This window comes from Mchenga conophoros, linkage group LG6 (genome assembly GCF_057382185.1).
Source record: "Mchenga conophoros isolate Kocher_MC1m ecotype Shallow Benthic linkage group LG6, M_conophoros_male_GT1.1, whole genome shotgun sequence".
NCBI classification, from domain to species: domain Eukaryota; kingdom Metazoa; phylum Chordata; class Actinopteri; order Cichliformes; family Cichlidae; genus Mchenga; species Mchenga conophoros.
The window spans coordinates 14,196,007-14,216,333 of record NC_140531.1 but is presented as its reverse complement, the minus strand read 5'-3'; the positions used below and the strand labels follow the sequence as shown (position 1 = coordinate 14,216,333).

The window sequence follows — 20,327 nt, the reverse complement described above, 5'->3', positions numbered from 1 at the left end:
GCGCTATTGAACAATGGGTAATACCTTCTTGAACCAATCAGAGGCAAATTCAATTAACAGCACCTGGTACATCTGCTGATGAATCCCTGCTGGACGCAAACACAGGAGGCACATTTTAGGAGTTTTCCCTTGTTTTTCCTCTCACGCTCCCTCAGGCCTTTTAAATGGAATCAAATGTGGATAAGCTGTTTCCTGCACCTACGCCATACTTCTTACCAGGTAAAAATAACCTCTCATCTCAAGCATTGCTTAGTCTGTTTTCCTGTGGTTGAAAAAACAAAAACCTCACTGTGTATCCATTTTTCCAGAGGACTGTAAATCGGATCAAGATGTCAAAGTCTACAAAGTCCACTCACCTTTCACCCGTCCACCACCACCACCAGCACAGCCACCACAACCGCCTTCCTCGTCCTCGTCTTCAGGAGTTTGCTTGCCCAACAATATTCTCTCAGCTGTACCAGGTACAGGCTCTTCTACCTCCATTTTGAATATGTAATGTCACATTTTCTTTGCTCACTGCTAAGTTTAAACATAGCTTAATAATTTATTACTTTAGTTTACTTACTTTAGTTTTACATTTAAAAAAAATTAGCAGCAATCCCCTTCAGGTTGCATGTCAGCATTCATTTTTAACCTCTTCTCAACAGTGTATGATGCCCCTTTACGTACACCCAGGGCAAAGTTTGTGAGCTATGAAGCTGAGCTGCGATGCTCTCCAGGTCTGGCAACCTGCCCCTCCTGCAGGACTCGGGTCACCACAGAGGTCACCTTTAAAGCCGGGACTTTTGCGTGGCTCGTGTGTCTTGTGTTTGTGTTATGCGGGTGAGAGGCATTTAAACACTTCAGTCTGGTTGTTTTTTGTATCCCAGCATCGATCACACATTCGATTTCTAAAAAGTCAGAGATCAGCATGTGGTTCTTTCCGCCTCACAGGTTGGTGCTCGGCTGCTGCCTGATTCCATTTTTTGTAAACCACTTTAAGGACGCCTACCACAGTTGTCCACGCTGTCGACGGGTTCTTCACGTGCACAAGAAGCGGTGCTGCGAGTGAACACACAATTGCTGGAGTCAAATGCACGTTTAGACATAAGAGCACACGAGTTCCTGTTGTGTAAAATTCGATATTTTAAACGTTTTAATCAAATTGTGAAAGAATCCTATTAAATAAATGTGTTCTGTGCCAATCCTTCAAGCTTTATTTATTTGTTTTATTTAAAATGCAGAGCAGGGAGAAAAGCTTAATGTTTCAAGTGACCTTTGTTTGCATAGTTCACTGCACATCCAAACATCCAGCGAGGATTAGGCCTGCATGTGCACCTGTACTGTGCATAGTAAACGTGCTCTCACTAATCACTCTAGAGGATTAGAGGTGTAGGTTTATTTTAGATGTTTGAGCCTCAGGGTAATGAGCATCATACAAGCCCTTTTCTTTTTTTTTTTTTTTTAAAGCATGCCAACAACCTCCCACTCACAGCTCAGGTATAAGGCATCAGGAAATGTTATTCCTGTGTAGAGGAGCACTGGTGGATCCGCGAGGCAGTGACGCACTTGCAGCCAGCTGACCCTTGCATGGCTGAAGATGCATCAGAGTATCTCAACTCGGTCAGGAAATCACTTTCCTCCCTAGTCCATTCTTTTTTCTTTCGACACTTCACAAGCAAAAGTGAACTCCTCTCCTACTTGATGCTGTGCGCTGCCAAAATGCCCTTCATACCGCCAGTGTCCATCACGCGCTCTGTGTCAGGACTCGCTGGGAAGGAGAGACCCACCAACAACACTTCATCTGTATCTGCTGTGACCAAAGCTTTGAAAGAAGACAAAGGCGGCTCAGTGAAGGAGAGGCTGGCTTTGAACTTGAAACAGCTGGGGAAGAAGAGTCAGCCCAGGAGTAATCTGCCAACAATTAAAGGAGTGTCAGGGGCAAACAGAAGGGAAGGCTCGCTGCCTTCATCCCAGAAAGGCAGATCTCCTGTCACCAGCTCAGAGAGTCTGTCTAAAAGACAGCAGCACAAACACTCTGGTCACACTTCTGTAAAGAGTGACTCACAGGTGAAGCCTGTGAGAACCAAGGATCAGCAGGAGGTCCGTTTCACTCTGACTCTCACACCCGAGGCTGTCCTCCTGCTGCAGCGGAGAAACAGCGAGAAACACCGGCAACGTTCAGTCGCCAGAAATCCCGCGAGTGGATCCACCTTGGCTCCCGGAGGAGCCACGGAGTCCCGACGCAGGAGGGAAAACGTGCCCAAAAGGCAGAGAAACGGCTCTCACAGCGGCAGAGTCCCCGCTAAAAACAGCACTGACGCTGAGCTCGGAGACATAAACTCAATTCTGAAAATCTCCCTTTTGAATGAGCGGCACAAGTACGACGACGTGGAGTACGAGGAAGAGGAGAACTACGGCGTGGATGAGCGCGTGATGCTCAAATGTACAGAGTGGCTACGTGGGCTGGAAAACGCACCAATGACGGCGGGGAACAGGCTGAGTCGGAGCGCGAGCAGCGTGAAAAGTTTCTGAAGGTGACTGGAAATGAGCGAGCGCCCGGGATTAAATGCGCGTTGTCATGGTAAATGTCAAATTTCCCCCATACATATTTCCAGGATAAAAAATGTGATGTGATGTCATTCAGCATGATGGTGTCGTGGCTATCTCTTTATACTATTGGATTACAACTACAAGGGCTATATGCAGAAGAAAAAAATATTTATTTTTATTTTGTGTTTTTGAGCCTTGGGTGTTAAGATCCACTGAAATATTTTGTGGAAACTATATTTTCATTGACACATGGCTTTCTAACAAGGTGCAAATGTGCAAGGACGAGAAGACACAACTGTTCACTGACTGCCCGAGCATGCGCTGTGAGGTGCAGTGCACAGAGCAACACAGCTGCTGCAATGTGTAATCTATAGTGATGCACGAGCCTCAGGAGGATTTGCACGTCACAGGATCGTCTCTAATAAAGATAGATAAAGATCTCGCACAAGATGACACTTTATCCGCAGTTATGCAATGTCAGAAGAGTAACCGATGAAGTGTAATTAAAGGGAAAGTCAGCGTTTACTTTGATTTTTAATGCTTTTCCTTAGTCTTCTGTGCCCTCACTTTAAATTTCACAGCTAAGCAGTTTGCACCTTTACCGTCATTTGATCAGTATCACGTTTTGTAAGACTTGCAGTCAATTAAAAAAAAAGAAAAAGAAATTAATAAGTTAAAAACAGGGAAACTTTTAAAACTTTTTAAAGACAAATCATTTGTACTTTTGTTTTTGTAACCAACACTGTCTAAGAAAGCGCTAAGTAGCTTTCTACGGATTTAAGGTCTTGGCTTGGCAGTTGTCAGACATTTCCTCGTGCACACACCAAGTGCGCATAGTATATCAGCTTATCCACCTGGGAGTCAAATGTTACAACACGTGTGATGGTTAATGCTATAGAGCAGGGCCCTTAATCATAAGGCCAAGGGCCAGCATTGGCTGGGCAAAGACTCGACTCCAGTCCACAGGACGGTTGAGGAGTTGAAGGAGTATGGGCTCAAATTGAGGTCATAAATATTTTGTAATTGTAAATCAGGATTTATGTGTAAAAAGAATTTGTGTGTCTGTAAAAAAAGATTTGTTTGCAGTGTTTTGGAAATTACAGTCTTCACTAGTGGAGATAGTTACAAAGCTTTCTTCGTTATGAATTAGCATACATGTGGCATAGCATACCTACAGAGCTCAGCAGCCAGCGCAACAAATTCTGGATCCTTTGCTTTTAGTTAGCATTAGCAGCACATCCTACGTCCGATGTGAAAGTACCTTTATGCTGAGCACTGACTCACAGCAATGTTCCCGGGTCAGCCCGGACTTTGTGTTAAACTAATCCTAAAGTAATAATGGTATTTCTAACCACTGATATACCACAACTTTATCCTTTCAACAGCAACTGAAAGTTAGGGGACCTAGCTGCTATCAGAAATTTTTATAGAGATCCTCCAGCTTCAAACTGTATTACCCTTCAAGGACCTGCAGTTCAAAAAAGCACCCCCTCCGACAGCCAAACCCATCTGTTCTCTGATTGGATAGTTACATTTGTGATTGACATGACATTGGCCAATCAGATGAAAGGAAGAAAAATCGGGTCAAAATTCGTACTTGTAACTTGTAGAGTTTGACACAGTTTTTTTTGGCTAAGTCCACATACAAATCTTTTTACGCACGCACGCGCGCGCGCGCACACACACACACACACTTTTTACACATACAAATCCTGATTTACAAGTACAAATTATTTATGACCACAATTTGAGCCCATAAAGGAGGGCGTAATTTTGGACTTTTACACTGAAGTCATTACATAAGATATAACAATTAAATGAAAGTCTTGATGCAAGCTCAATCATCAAGGTAAGCAAATCCCAGAAAGTTGTTTATCTGGAGGTTATGTTTCCAGTGGGAGAAATATTTCCTCACTCATCCAAGTGACTTCTTAAGAAATGACATGTTTCTCCCACTGAAAACTCAAAGTCCAGATGAACAGAACATCCTGGAATTAAATGACAGAAAAAATGAATGTTTTTCATTGTCTCTTTAGAAATATCATTTTTTTATAATGTAAAAAAAATAAACAAATAGGATATTTTCTGAGAATTAACAAAAACTTTCAGTTTTGTAATTACAGGAGAGTCTGAGCAATGAGCTAAACCAAATTTTTCTTTAATTTAACACATTTTTTTTTATTTGTGCTGACAGGTTTCTTCCATCTACTCTGACAACATTTCTTTATCATGCAAAAAACTTTGAGATACTATTGAAATTTCACTTGTTTTTCTTCTATGATATTCCAAGGGACTTTAAATGGACAGTTAGACGTCTTTACAATGACAGAAAGAGGAATTTCACTAGTGTGGTCCACTTAACATCAATGTGGGCAGCATGTGACCCGGGATGTAAAATGAGTCTGACATCCCTACTTTAGAGCTTAAGTGAGTAAAAGATTTTAAATGTAATGTTTTACAGTATAAATTGATCTGAAATAATAAATAATAGTAAAAGAAATCTCAGTCTGGTGGAACTATACAAAACTCTCCAGTGTTGCTTTTTTTGTTGTTGTTGTTAAATTACTAAGAAATATACTTTGCTGCTTATGGACACATGAATGGGCATCATTTCCAGCGGTTGATTCGTCGCAACTGGACGTAGGCCAGGCACATGCAGACAAATATGATTCCCAGCAAGGCCACCACGTTCCTCCAGAAGCCCCACACGGAGTAGTCGATACCTTGCTGTTCCAGGAAATATTCCCCTGAGATGCTGAAGCACAAGACACAAAGACACATTTAATCTGTGTGTGCAAGTGTGTGCATAAGTTTTAAACAGTAGCTACGTTATTTCACTCACGCTGTGTTGTTGCTGTACAAAAACAGTCCTTTCAGCTCGTTAATGTATAGAGCCTAAGAAAGAGAGACAAAGAGATCAGGCTGAACAACCTCCTCACTTCACATAAAGGCACATTCAGCCCCAGTGGTCTCATTCTCACACACAAATCCTCCTCCCTTGCTTTCCGTGTCTTACATCCAATCCATATTTGAAGATACTGATCCATTTCACCCAAGAGAGCCAGCTCAGCATGGCGTTGAGATTGACGAGAAAACCACCAAAGACCTAAAACATAAAGAGGGAATGAAACTCTTAAGTGCCTATTCCTCTCTTGTACATGTCATATATGAGTCTTAGCATCTCACCATCATGAAGACGAAGGGCAAAGCAATGAGGATGTTTGCCATCGCAAATGTAGAAACGCTCGCTGAGACGAGGAAGGCCAGACCAACTCCTGCCAGACTGACCAGAGACATGGTCAGAGCGAAACAGAGGAACGTCTCAAAGGCAGGCTTCAACCCTGAAGGAATGGTGGACACGTGCACACAGGAAGACAGGAAATTATTGAGCGGGCTGCTCCTGGCACAGTGGCAGTGAGATCAAATGGAAGCTTCCAAATGAAAATTAATCAACAGCGGCTCAATTAATTAGGAAGTAGATTATGGGGATCCAGATTTTATTCATCAAACCTGGAACACCCTTGAGATGAGGCTCAGCCTGTGCAGAAGGAACTGGGCTGTTTCCTTATTCACTAATTTACTGCATCCAAACTCTCACTCATACTGCAAATATTATTGCTAATATATATTGTAATATATCTATATCACTAAAGCACTTCTGGATGGATGCAAACTGCATTTCGTTGCCCTGTACCTGTGCAATGACAATAAAGTTGAATTCTATTCTATTCTATTCTAAAACCACTCTGTGGATTTGGAGTTAGCCTTAAATAAGACATTTCATGGATGTGAATGAAACACCAGCAGCTCCTCTCTGTACTAACTGACTGTATCAGAACATCTTTCATGATACGACGCAATGTGTGTTTTGTATGTGTATGTCTGCTTGCATGCAAGGATGATGTTACCCATCATGTAGTAGGCAATTGCTGAAAACACAATGATGGGAATCATGCGATTGGGGATGAGATCAGCAAAGATCTTGGACAGGAAGTAGACGGAGGTACGGTAATAGCCGCTAGAGTTCTCATGACTGCAACAAACATTAACAGGGAAAAAAACAAACTCAAAAACAATGTGAGAGGGTGAAAAGGGTTAGATTCACTGACAATTTGAAAAACAGACTTTTTTTTAGCTATATTTTATATCAAAGTGTGATGCAACTCATAAGCATGCACCTCTTCTAAAATTAAGCTCACGCTAATTCATTGATGATTGAATTTAAAAAAAAAAAATGCTTTAAAAGGCAGCAACACCACACACTTGGTCAGGACATCCTGGCTATAAGTCCAGTTAGCTATCGACAACAACAGGCTGTGCTGGCAGCCACCTATCACTTGCACCCAGCTATGCTTTTAGCTGGGTGCAACTTTTACAGTAAATGGATTTGACAAGCTATGCTTTTAATAAAACAAACTTTAAGCCTCAGTGCAATTTAAATGGGTGAGTTATACAAAACAATTACTCCCAGTACAGATATCACGAGGAGATCAATTATCTATAAACTCGAAAACATTTTTTTTTTAATTTTCACAAGACTATAAACATGTTAATTACTGCTGTGAAGTCTATTTTAACATCTACAGGGATTGACTTGCTTTTGAAAAGAGCCCCAAGTGGCAGCTAGAGGAACTGCAGTTTTGGCATTTTGGCTGTTTTTTTCCAGCCCCTGAGATGACTGCCATGTGAGTTTGGTTTTCTTGCGAACAGCAGCCAAGATGAATTAGCTGATGAGTATTAATGAGGTTATGTTGCCTCTCTTAACGGGGCTCTAGTCCAGAGTCCTCGCAGAGAGAGCATAACCCAGATTACTTTGTCATACCGGTAGTTACAATTTACAAATGTCCAAAAAATATGTCTCATGCAGGCAGTCATAAAGCCTAAGGACTACAAAACAGACACACTAATTAAATGTGTGTGTTGCAAGCAGATGGTGGGTAACACCTTTCTCACCAGTGGCTCTTCCCAACGATATGAGCAAGTGATAGAAATCATTTGTCACCTTTAAGATGGAAAAACACAAACAAAATTATTCTGTTTACTTGTACAGCTATTCTTGTGAGAGTTTTCTCCATTACAATCAGTGAGAGGCCAGCTTGTTTTATTTCACACCTCTTTAAAAGCCTGTCTGAGGGCTAAGACTCAGTTTCAGGGTCAATGTTAGAGTTAGGTAGGGTTAGAGCTCCGGATTTATTTGTAGTCCTTTGTGAATGCATTACTGTAAATGAAATATAGCCAACAGAGCATGACTGGCTCTGCTGGAAAAATTAAAGACCCTTTGCTCTAGTCCCTTCTGTCTTTTCAGAGTACTGTTGCATTTTCCTGGTGTCCCCTGCATTTACCAGACAACTGCAGGGATCACCCAACTTTCCCAAAGTATGTTTCTGTTTATTGCTATACAACTGGTCTGAATTATATGTCGAGAAGTTTTAGAGTACATATGGTGCCAGCGACCCTTTTGGACTGACACAAGAGTGCTTTATTGGTTGTAGGAATCTGATTGGGTTCTTGTAAAAGGCTCTTTCTTTTAAGGGGTCCCTGTGCAATAGTTAGACATGTGTAGTGAACCACAGCTGAAAACACTGTATAACAAATGAACTATTTTCTCTGACTTGAGTAATAATGAATAAAAATCGCAATGTCCAGTTGTTTTTGGAATGTCGTGTAACCTCTATGAAAACAAAACTACATGCCTTGTTTTTATGATTTATCATCTCTGTAACTATGGTGGATTTAAGAATATAGCAGCTTTGGCTTTGACTGAAGAAAAATACAGAATAGCACAAGTCACACTTCTAAAGGGCACACATAAGCTTAATGTCTCACTCACATGAAGATCGCCCTTTCATTTATAAAGAGTTCAACAGCAGAAAGATTCCCAAACACCATGTTGATGATAAGGAAGAAGAACGCTCCACTCCTGCCATTAAAAGACAAAAGAGACAATGGTTTAAAAAGTTAAGAACATGTCAGCCATGATACATTACTGTGAAAATTATTTGTCACACCTACATGTGTCATCAAACAAATGTTAACATTAGACAAATATAAGCAGAGTAAATGTAAAATGCAGGATTTCATTTAGCCATCCATCCATCCATTTTCTTCCGCTTATCCGGGGCCAGGTCGCCAGGGCAGCAGCCCAAGCAGAGAAGCCCAGACCTCCCTCTTCCCAGCCACCTCCTCCAGTATATCTGGGGGAACACCAAGGCGTTCCCAGGCCAGCCGAGAGATACCCTGCCCTGGGGCCTCCTCCCGGTGGGACATGCCCGGAACACCTCACCCAGGAGGCGCCCAGGAGGCATCCTTGTCAGATGCCCGAACCACCTCAGCTGGCTCCTTTCGATGTGGAGGAGCAGCGGCTCTATTCTGAGCCTCTTCTGAATGGCCGAACTTCTCACCCTATCTCTAAGAGAGAGGCCAGCCACCCTTCGGAGGAAGCCCATTTCCGCCGCTTGTATTCGCGATCTCATTCATTTATTCAGGATTTCATTTATTAAGAGGGAAATAAACTATCTAAACCTCCCTGACACTGTGTGAAAATGATTTGCCCCTCAGAACATCCAAAAAAACTGCAGGTCTCACTTGTCTCAGTTAAGCTCAGTCTTCATGATTCAATAAGAAAGAGACTGGGGAAAAAAATGGCATCCATGGGGGAGTCAAGTGGAAAAAAACAGCGACCACAAAGAACATAAATGCTTGTGTCACATTTACCAAAAAACATCTTGATTATCCACAAAACCCTAACCACAAAAATACTCTGGATTGATGAGACAAACGCTGAACTCTTTGGAAGGTTTGAGTCCAGTTGCATCTGCATAAAAGTGACCCAGTATTTCATGACAAGAACATTATACTGACAGTCAAACATGGTGGTGGTAGTGTGACGGTCTGGGGCTGTTTTTCTGTTTCAGGGCAGCTTGCTGTAATTGATGGAAACATGAATTCTGCTCTCTACCAGAAACATCCTGAAGGAGAATGTGTCACCATCAGTTCATGCCCCGAATCTCACGAGCACACTTGAGTTATACAGAAGGACAATGACTAAGAACACACCACAAAATCCACCTCTGAATGGCCAAAAAAAGGTTTTGGCGTGGTCTAGTCAAAGTCTGGACTTAAATCAGATTGATATGCTTGACCATAAACCTCAAACAACTCACGGTGTAAAATGCTCCAACGTGGCTGAATTAAAACAATTCTGTGCAGAAGAGTGGGCCAAAATTTCTTCATAGCACTGTAAAAAAAACCCATTAGAAGTTATCGCAAATGCTTGATTGCATGTCTTGCTGCCAAGGGTGGCACAACCAGTTATTAGTTTTAGGGGGGAATCACTGTTTCACACAGGGCCATGTAGGTTTGGATAGATTATTCCCTTAATAAATAAAATCATCATTTGAAAACTGCATTTTGTGTTTACTCGGGTTATCTTCATCTAACATTAAAATTTGTTTGACGATCGGAAACATAAGTGCGACAAATATGCAAATAAATATGAAAATCAGGAGGTAGGCAAATACTATTTGACTATCTGGAACCAAGTGGCCTTCACAGTAGCGGCCCTGCAATAATTCCCTACAACAATATACGGTTAAAAACATTTTAAATTATATTATGTGGAATACAGAGGTGAAAACGGAGCAGATACCCTGAATTAAACAAAGCACACTGTTGTGTACCTGTTCTGTAAAGCCTCGGGCAGTGTCAGGGGCATTTGGTAATAAATGAGTCCCACAAGAATGGCAAAGAAGATGTTGAGAGCCAGTTGGGCGTAGGAGGTCTGAGGGTTCCTCAGAGTGTTCAACACTGTCCTGCCACACACCACACGCATCTAGCTCACGCACACACAGATGCACCACACACACAGACACAAAGAGGATAATTATCAACATTTTTTATGAGTAGACAGTAAAACTGAGTCGGATCAGCACACAGCCAAGCACACAGATAACAGCTGGCTCGTAAACTCTGTGACATAACCTAATAAACTCACGTCTGCTTCTGTTAATCATTAAACTAATGAGACCTGAGATTTCCAACAACCAGAAAATAATCTATCATTTTAAAATTAAAAAAATGTTCTCTGCAACTGACGATTTGCTCACCTGATAGAAGAAAGAGGTGGCGTAGTTGGCCGGCTTGTCTTCACCTGTGACCCCGTCAACAATGCTCTGGTTCACATGGTCCAGCTCCTCCATCATATTCTGGTACAGCTGGGACTGCTGATACTTTATTGCTAAGGGGTTTTTGCAATTCTCTTGGGTGAGAGAGGAAATCACAGTGTCAAGTTAAGGACAGCATAATAAAAACATGGATTTATAACAGCCACCCAAGAAATCTAAGTGAGATGGGTTTGGAGATGTAAAACTGAGCAATTACTCCAGAAGTGCTTAGTTACGTAACACAAACCTTCCTTTACGTCACGTTAAGTAAACCTAGCTGCCTCCCAACTCAAAGTTCAAACATGCTGCACAAACATGAGCTTGGTTTATAATAAGTGAGGCTTTTATAGCCGCCCAGTATGCGGCAGGTTGTGTTATGAAGCAAAAACATTGTAGAATATAGTTTTTGAAATGCTGTTGGAGCAATCTGTGACCGACATGTCTAAAACTGTAACTTCACCAATAACTTTATCCAACATTGATTTTTTTTTCTTACTCACGAAGCACCAAACCATGCTTGGATATTTAACTGGTGTTACAAAGAGTGATTTGTCTATTTTAGAAGGTTGTCTTTGTGTGTGTCTCTCAGCAAAAAGTAGTTGGTGGTTGGAGAAGCGAAGTAGGAGAACATTTTTTTTAACTGTGAATTATTACTTACCTGCCATGTCCCATTGTACTGTTGATTTTGTTTCTCCATTTGTGATGTCCATGAAGAAGTCAGCTGGATTGTTGAAAGGCTCAATCTGATAGCCTGTGCAAAGCACACACAGACATACTGATAAAACCTCATTCAACTTTAAAAGCATACAAAATCTGGATTTGAGGAAGTGCTACATCCATTCATGAATCCAAGAACCCAGTTCAGGGCTGGATTATCTAAATAATCTCAGATCATTTTCACACTGTAGAACAAAGTTAAGTATGAACATATAAATATAAAACAGGACTTAAGTCATGCCCTGACTTCTGACCTCATTCAGCAGCTCATATACTGTATATTTCCCTTTGGTATTCAACTGCTCATCATTTTTTATAGGATTCTCAGTCAGAGTCTTCCAACTTTTACAGTAAATATACAAACTCATGCATTACATACCAAGGTCTGTGAAGTACATCAGGGCATGGTCTGCTGCTCCTGCATACACCACCTCCCCTTTATGCATCAGTGTGAGGTGGTCAAACTGTTTGAAGATGGAGTATCGGGGTTGGTGGATGGAGAAGATCACAGTCTTGCCTCTTCTGGACAACCTTCATACATTTTTGGACATTTTTATTACACAGACGGCAGTAGATGGTGACATAAAGAGATCATTTACACCAGAAACACCAGCATAGTGTAAATGTGAACTAAAGATAGCAATGAACAGCACGCTGCTGTTTGACTCTACCTAATTTTATACAGCGTGCTTCGGTTTTGTGTTATTTGTGTCTTTTGTGTATGTGTGTAATGAGTGATAGTTAAGTAGTTGCGCTGTACTTGTGTAGTAGACCGATGATGCAGTTTGCAGTGTTAGAATCCAAGCCAGTGGTCGGCTCATCCAGAAACAGCAGAGAGGGAGACGTGATGAGCTCCATCCCAATGCTGCACCGCTTCCTCTCCCCTCCTGATACACCACGCAGAAACTCCGTACCTATCTGAATACACACACGCAAAACTTGCTTTGCATCTAAAATGTGCAAAAAGGACAAACTAGAGTGATACTTCTGTTATAAAGTTTGATTTTTCAAAATAAAATGGGAGAGTAACTTTTCTTGTATGTAAGTTACACCAAAACACCAAACTTCAATGTATTTTTGTAGCGATTATATACAGTTTAGTTGGTACTGTGGTCTCATAGTAATAGGATTTAAAAAGCACTAATGATAAGTTATTTTGCATAAAATACTGTAAGATTTTTTGATATTTCCTCTACAGTTTAAAAAAAGTAGTTTGTGCATGGTGCTCTGTACCTTAGTGTCAGCACAGTCTGTAAGGCCCAAGTCTTCTATGATGGTGTTTACTTGCTGGTGTTTATCTGCTGTGGAGTGATCCTTAGGGTTCAGACGCAAGTTGGCACTGAAAAGCAGGTTCTCTCTCACGCTCAGAGTCCCCATCAGAATATCATCCTGGAACCAAAAGGGCGACGTAGATAAACCACTCACCAGTGTGTGATGTTAAAAAATATGCATCTGTTTGCATCTGTGTACCTGAACCACGTAGGCAGAGCTGAGCCTCAGGTCAGACGTGACGACTTTGCCGTTCACCAATACATTTCCCTGACGCAGTCCAGCTGGATTTTTCCTCCCTGCAAGTACATCCAGGAGTCTGCGATCAGGATAAAAAAAACAAAACACATCATTGGGTGGCCTGTTCATGCTTATAAACTACTGACTATGTATTTGCAGGGAAATGTCTTACGATGTTTTACCGCTTCCTGTGGCACCCATGATGGCATTCATCCCCGGTCTTATGATCCCACTGCAGCAAGTCATGCAATGCTTTAGTGATCCTTAATACATAATCCACAAGATACATTCTTTCTACTCAAGCATTGGAGGTTATACTGTTCATTTCTTTCAATGCTTTCTGCAAAATGCAAAAAATAAAAGAAGATGACAATGCTATGAAAATAAAACGCTACGGCCAAACACATACATGTGTACTTTTAGCATTCTAAGTTACAGCATATTGAAAAAGTAGAGCTACAACTGAAAACTAATGTTATTTACACTTTTATTGCCTGATTGACCTGTACACATTAAAGAATTAAAGGAAAAATCAACACAAAGTGACTTAGCAAGGTGATAGACCAAAACACGTCACTAGAACAGACTCACTGCACCTCAGTATTCCTTAGTCATGGCACATTAGGTCTCTAGAAATCTACTTGAGGGGTAAACCCCATTCTTTTCAAAGATACTGACCAATGTGACCCAAAGTCTACCATAGGCGTTTAGGTAGTTGGGATCTGGTGATTGCAACTGCCATATTTTATTGATATTTTCATGATCATCAAGCCATTCAGTGACACTGCTTAATAAATATGAACTCAAGTGGATCCAAGTCAAGGAGCATAAAAGAAACCACCTATAGTTTTGTTTTTTGTTTTTTTGAATTTGTCACTCATATATTTAGGTGTAATGAGAGTGAATCCAGTCTGGCTCAGGTTTTTAACCTGCCAGAACATCTTTGACTCTTTTCCTGATTAACAACAGAACAACGTATAAGCTCAAAAAGAACAACGTGGAAAGTGCATAGAGTATTTCTATGAGACCAGCGTAAAAACGTTGACTGTCACATGCTATAGTTCCAGCATGTTATCGGTCACCACACAGTAATAAAGCTGTTATATCACATAAAAGTATATGTAGATACATTCACATTCTCCCGGGTAACCAGCATGTCCTACCTCACATCATGGAGGATGATCTTTTCGGGCCCCATCTTGCGGCAGAACTTTGTTTCTTGAACACAGTAGAGGAGGTTGCTGAATGTGACAGTTGGACCCCGGTCCTGAAAGTAGTCATCAACACGGATACTATTCTCCCCCTTAGTCATGTTCAAAGAATGGAGTTGCTAGCAGAAAGAGAGGAAAAGAGAGTCTGGAAGCTGGGTTCAAAAGAGAGAAGCAGTCTGGCACAGAGACCTGTGCAGGCTGAAGGAGATACAGGTGAGTGAAAATGTAACCAAAAGATATCGCTTATTACCCATCGGAACTTTGGACTCTCTCAATCCTTAAAGAGTTGTGGCTTACTGTGATCATGTGGCACTGAACTCTCCCATTCAAAATCACAAGCACAGCAGTAATTCCACCCATGAGCATTACAATCTATGCAAGTAATTTGATGGCAGCTGGTGATATGCGTATAGTATAATGCTGATTACCCCTATGAAAGTATTGCAGATGTCAGCCATTCTACCATACCTATACGTTAATACATGTTTATTTATACAGGTAATTTATACACAGTACGATTATTCATATTCATGAAGGCGACAGCAGTATTAATGCCAGCAAGCACAAATTCTGTCATGGTCCTGGGTCGGTGACCCAGCGCTGTGAGTTTATTATTATTATTTTCTAGTTTATTCTGATTTTGTATTAGTTCTTTGGGTTTGGTTGTCGTGTTTATTATCCCTACCTGTGTCTCCCTCTGTGCTCTGTTCGGGTCCCCGAGTTTTGTGTTGTAAAACAGTCTGTGTGTTTCCTGTTTTACTTTGTAGGTCTGTGTCTCGTTATGTCCATTAGTTCCAGCTGTGTCCCCTCCTGTGTGCCATTTCCTGATTACCTGGTGTGTGTATTTATAGTCTGTATCTGCCTGTCCTCCTCCTCGCGTCGTCTGCGTTTCTCTGCTAATGTAACATAAATAATGCAGCATTAGGAAAAGTACTGTTTTCTGACTTCACACTTTGTGAGCTACTGTTTGAGAAAGTCTGAGTATTTAGGAGTATTTGTGTACCATGATTGTTACTTGGTCTCAGTGACTACTGTTCAGTCTACTGATACTGATCTTGAATTTAAAACGAAAACAAAGAAAAAGTATGAGCACAAACAGGGTGTCCTTAGACCTTTGACCACACTGATTACATGTACGACATTTCCATGGTCGGGCTGCCCCCTAACGCACGGAATCCACTGTAACAGGCTATAGAAAATCTTCTGGGTGGGATCAACATTGTTTTTCTCCGACAATTTGTCTTTTTGTCACCGTCCAATCAGGCTTCGTGTTCAGCATCAAGCACCGCCTATAAAATTGTTTCTACCAATCTATTTTCAGCACATTGAGATAATGGGAGGGGCAAGCTCCAGAAATTCCGAGGTGTTGTCATTGCGTTCCTCAGTTTTGTGTGTTTAGCACTGGGTGTACGGGTGGGGTGTTAAATATCTACAATGTGGCTATAACAGCAGTTCTGGCTTTTATTTTGTGTACTTTGACGTATTGTTCCGGTATAGCACAGAAAAGTATAGCACAGCCGGGAAATTAAAAATCCTGTATTTTACACGAAGGTTAGCTTATAAGCTATTAGCTAACGCCTAACGTTAGCTATGGAGGAGAGGAAAGAGGAGGGAGAAGCGGAGATCCAAGAGCACGGCCCCGAGCACTGGTTCTCGAAATGGGAACGGCAGTGCTTAGCTGAGGCGGAACAGGATGCGCCAAACGAAGAGGAGTCCGAGCAAAGCCAGCAAAAGCTGTGGCACCTCTTTCAGAACTCAGCCACGGCGGTAGCACAGCTCTACAAAGGTATGTACAGAAGATGCCGGAATTCAAGCTAAGCTAGCCGCCTGAGCTAACATTATCGCTGGGCGGAGAGACACAAAGGGCACTATTCACAGCTTTTTCTCTAAAGTACAACCGGCGTTGTTTGTCACCGTTGTAGTTTGCAGTTGGACTGGGAGGTGTATTCTTTCAAACAGAGTTTAAAATCGAGTCTTCGTCGCTTCTCGTCTTGATTATCGTGACCCTGTTCCTTTTGCTAGCTAACTATACCACATGCTAACGCTAGCAGCCGCTAACAGCCGGTCACCGTGTCAGAGCGTCGGACAACAAGGCTGAATGTAGCTCACGGTGGCCTTAGCTGTCAGAGGTCTCACTGGTTTAAGGGATTGAAAAGAAGACACGCTAAAATGTCCCCGAAATAACGGGTTAACTTGCCGGTGCGGGCGTCACGGGTTTATTACAGTTGTTCGTCGGTTATGTACACGATATGGCTTACACAAAAAGTGTTTTGTCTGCCGGTTATCAGTTATACAGCTAGTCAAAATGGCGAAACACAGGGAGGAGATGGTAGACTGAAAACAAGACATTTGTTGACGCTTAGTCGTACATTTTTATTATAGCGGTGTTGTGGACGTCCAGAAGTTAACGACACAAAAGACGTTTTATACCAAGACGCAGTTCAGTTTCCTCTTTCTGGGTGCAATGATTTTCATTACCAGAACAAAATGGCGAAAGGATTACCATAAATGTTCTTGTTGAAAATTTGTCCTGCCCAGATATGTTTTTTTTTTTGTTGTTTGTTGTTGTTTTATTTTTTGTTTTTTTTTTTTTGTCTTTTTTGCTCTGACAGCCTCTCATCAGGACCAGAAACTCGCTGTAAATTGTGATCCCTTAGTTATTCAGATTTGTCCTGCAGGGGTTTTTGTGTGTTAAATGCTTTAGTTGCCTCGAATTGCCTTGATCACCAGTATATGGGATTTATTTGATGTCCTATCCTCAATATTTATGGAGCTCTATTTCACCAGTACAATTACGATGTTTGTCCACCACTGTCTAGAAATCCTGCTTGGTCAGGTACTTCTGTTTACAAGACCCTCCTCCCCGTGTGTCCTAAAATCAGGAACACACCTGTACATGAATACACTTATGAGCAGCCAGTGCAGAAAAAATGTAAGAGTTTCTAGTCAGGAAAACTGCATTTATTTTTTGGGTCATGAAAATACTATCATTGCATTTCTTTTAAAAATAAAAAAACTGGAGGTAAACATCGCACAAGTTGTTGATATTCACATAATTTTACTTAAGCATCCTAAGCATATGCATAGTTTTGAGAGTTTTAGTTTTAGCCTTGAGACTTATTGTGGTGGATACTGAATTTGAAAATGCTCAAACAGTGTTTCTCAAATCTGAGGTCAATCAGCCAGTCTGCTGACTCAGTCTTTAGGGTGTCTTCCATTGTAGCCAGAAAGCTATTAATGGATATGTGGATCATGACTTCCTGTTGTGTGCGTCAGTCAGTGTTTGCAAAGACACATACATGTTAAAAGGTGACAAAGTCCATGGTTTCTTGAAGATTAAATGGTATCTATTCTTTAGCTCCATGGCACCACAGCCCTGCCGAACTAAAAGTAAAATCATTTTAGAAGCAACTCGGTGGCCATCTTGTAGCACATTTTTAGTTTCAGTCCCCATCTGTACAAGTAGGAAGAGAACCATAGCCTCAATTTCAGTCGTTAGTGGAACATTAGTTAAGACAGTAAAAACTGTTACAAAAGTTTATCATCTTCACCTTAAATAGGGTATAAAAGCGTCCCATTATAGAAAAGGAGTATACTTTAGTCATTGTAGCACAGATGCAGAAAAGTTCCAGTTACACAGTTAAAGCAGTTATGAACCTTAATGTGCACAGGTGTCAGAACTGCATTATTAAGTAATATTTTTCTTGTTTTGGCTGTTTGACAATGGGACAGCAGCCATCTGTCGCATCTCCCATTGATTTCTGGGAGTACAGATTTTCCTCATTTTTTGAACTTCAGTGCATTAACTCATTGCCATCCATTCTCCTTCAGGATTTTCTGGTAGAGAACCAAATTCATCGTTCCATCAATTACAGCAAAATCTACCTCAAGCAGCAAAGCAGCCCCAGAACATCACAGTACCACAACCATGTTTTACTGTTACAGTGCTCTTCTTTTTATGGCATTCTGTGCTGGTTTCAGCTATTGTCTCATCAGTCTACAGAACATTTTCTCAGAAGTCTTGGGGATCATGAAGATGTTTTTTGGTAAATGTGACACAAGGTGGTGGTTTTCCCCTCAACTCTCCCATGGGTGTCAATTTTGCCCACTCTCTTTCTTATTGTTTATATTATGAACTCTGGCCTGAACTGAACCAAATTAGGCCAAATTGTTTAGATGATGATCTTGGTAGTTTTGTGACCTCCTGGATGAGTGTGTACGTTCCTGGAGTAATATTGGTAGGCCGGCCACTCCTGGCGAGGTTCACCACTGTGTTTTCTCCATTTGTGTATAATGATCTCATTGTGATTCACCTTTAGAAGTGCTTTTGAAACCACTTTTAGGCTGATAGAAACATAGTCATTGATATCTTGGCTATTGAGTTTCCTTAGTCATGGCATCATTTGTTGCTTTTTGATATCTTTTGAAGCCTACTTCATTTTGTCAGAGAGGTGTTTTAACATTTTTTATTTATTTTTTTTTAAAGAGGGGACAAACACTTTTCCATGGGACTATATAAAGTCTCAGATAAAAATCAAAATACCAGCAGACCACAAACCGAACCCGTTGCTGCAATTTGACCTTTTCTACACGTTATGCATCTGTTTATAGAGTAGATATTTATGTATTGCTCATTTAATTTTCTGTTCGTTCACTTGGTTTTTAGCTCTCATTTCTTTTTGTTTGTCTGCCTTTTGTTCTTGTCGCTAAAGAATAATTTTGTAATTCACAGATCGAGTATGTCAACAGCAAGGACTCTCCCTCTGGGTGCCCTTCCAAAATGCAGCCACAGCTGTCACTAATCTGTATAAAGGCAAGTAAAATGATACTGTTAACCATTATGTGGTTCAGCCTTTTTATAGCATTTTATATGTACAAGTTGCGATTGTTGTGTCCAGAGATACTGAAATTGGGCATCCTTGTATGTCATCAGAGAGTATGGAGGCCCGCCAGCGGAGCTATGACCTGGGCATCCACTTAGGCTATCAGCGCAGGAATAAAGAGGTGATTGCATGGGCGAAAAAACGTAGAAGAACTATAAGACGAGAAGAACTCATTAGCTTCCTGTGTGGCAAAGTTCCACCTCCTCGTACAGCTCGCGCCCCACCCAGAGTTTCCATGGTATCTGCGAGCAGACCGTCACCTTCGGAGACTGGCAGCTCAGTGGAGACCGACCTGCAACCCTTTAGAGAGGCCATCGCACTGCATGGTTAGTCAAAGCACCTGAACGCTTTATGAAGTTGCAAGGCTCGAATTCATATAAGTTGTCTTATTCTTTTTTCCCCATCTCTTCTTTTCCAGGCCTTAGTGGTGCCATGGCCAGCATCTCTGTGCGTTCTGGTCCTCCTGGTTCCCCAACTCACCCTGCACAGTCTCTCAGTCGTCGTAGGAACGGGCTTCATGATGTGGACCTCAACACCTTCATAGCTGAGGAGATGGCACTCCATTTAGATTCCACCACCAATCGTAAACGAGGCCCTGCCCCCTGTAGTGATGTCATCACAGACTCACCCACGCATAAACGTAACCGGATGCTCTGAACTCTTCCCACACCACTGATCCCTCCTCTGTCTGCTCCTCAGTGGCCAACTGGACAGCCGATGGGGACTCGCGCCTTGGCCAACCACTGAAATCTTCCTTAGTCGCAATGCTACAAATAAAGAAAAAACTGTTCTCAGCGTACATATTTAGCCCCTCCTTTAACCCACTCATTTTCTCAGCAGGAAATTTGGTGTTGTCTCACACGTCCTCTCAGTGGTAGAGTTCTGTTCCTTTTAGCAGATTTACTTTCCTGTTTGTTAGCCCTCTGTCGATCTGATACCGAGGCAAGCACACGTTACACTTGAAGTTCTCGACGTGCAGAATGTTCAGTTGAGATGGTGGTTGTTGTTTTTTTTGTTTTGTTTTTTTGGGGGGTGGGGGGTGGGGTTCTGGCCGGGCTCCTTTGTGCTTCACATTCAGTGATCAGATGGACCAGACTGTTGCCTGCAGTTTGCGGTTATCTTCCCCTCTTTCCTCAGGCATACTTCCTCCTCTTTTGAGTGCTCGCCAAACCAGACTGAATCCGGGCTCCTTGGGAGGCCAAACTGCCTCCCTGCCGCGTGGCTCAACTCAAAACGCTTTTCAGCGTGTGCATCTCATTCTGCTGCTGTGTTTGTGTATCTGACAGCAGAAATGCCACTTACTGTGTCGTACT

General features: G+C 41.7%; 4 protein-coding genes across 4 annotated transcripts; 3 read left to right on the top strand and 1 right to left on the bottom strand.

The window, feature by feature from the left end:
• Window positions 1-155: 155 nt before the first annotated feature.
• Window positions 156-1,198, top strand: LOC146572301 (lipopolysaccharide-induced tumor necrosis factor-alpha factor homolog). Its single transcript, XM_085276333.1, has 4 exons — window positions 156-219; window positions 309-461; window positions 648-822; window positions 934-1,198. The coding sequence occupies exons 1-4, from the start codon at window positions 165-167 to the stop codon at window positions 1,049-1,051; spliced, it is 501 nt and encodes a 166-aa protein (XP_085132459.1). The 5' UTR covers window positions 156-164; the 3' UTR covers window positions 1,052-1,198.
• Window positions 1,199-1,345: 147 nt separating this feature from the next.
• Window positions 1,346-4,033, top strand: LOC146572300 (uncharacterized). Its single transcript, XM_085276331.1, has one exon. It carries the CDS (start codon window positions 1,570-1,572, stop codon window positions 2,512-2,514), a length of 945 nt encoding a protein of 314 aa, XP_085132457.1. The 5' UTR covers window positions 1,346-1,569; the 3' UTR covers window positions 2,515-4,033.
• Window positions 4,034-4,563: 530 nt separating this feature from the next.
• On the bottom strand, window positions 4,564-14,956 carry abcg2b (ATP-binding cassette, sub-family G (WHITE), member 2b). Its single transcript, XM_085276327.1, has 16 exons — window positions 14,817-14,956; window positions 14,084-14,250; window positions 13,093-13,152; window positions 12,882-12,999; window positions 12,645-12,800; window positions 12,172-12,329; window positions 11,791-11,942; window positions 11,353-11,445; window positions 10,638-10,789; window positions 10,212-10,363; window positions 8,363-8,452; window positions 6,441-6,565; window positions 5,719-5,873; window positions 5,549-5,638; window positions 5,375-5,427; window positions 4,564-5,287 (listed from the first exon to the last, which is right to left on the bottom strand). Exons 2-16 carry the CDS (start codon window positions 14,230-14,232, stop codon window positions 5,140-5,142), a joined length of 1,851 nt encoding a protein of 616 aa, XP_085132453.1. The 5' UTR covers window positions 14,233-14,250; window positions 14,817-14,956; the 3' UTR covers window positions 4,564-5,139.
• Window positions 14,957-15,472: 516 nt separating this feature from the next.
• On the top strand, window positions 15,473-19,813 carry hapstr1b (HUWE1 associated protein modifying stress responses b). The gene is made up of 4 exons (XM_085276332.1): window positions 15,473-15,917; window positions 18,864-18,944; window positions 19,065-19,340; window positions 19,433-19,813. Exons 1-4 carry the CDS (start codon window positions 15,722-15,724, stop codon window positions 19,669-19,671), a joined length of 792 nt encoding a protein of 263 aa, XP_085132458.1. The 5' UTR covers window positions 15,473-15,721; the 3' UTR covers window positions 19,672-19,813.
• The last annotated feature ends 514 nt before the right edge of the window (window positions 19,814-20,327 follow it).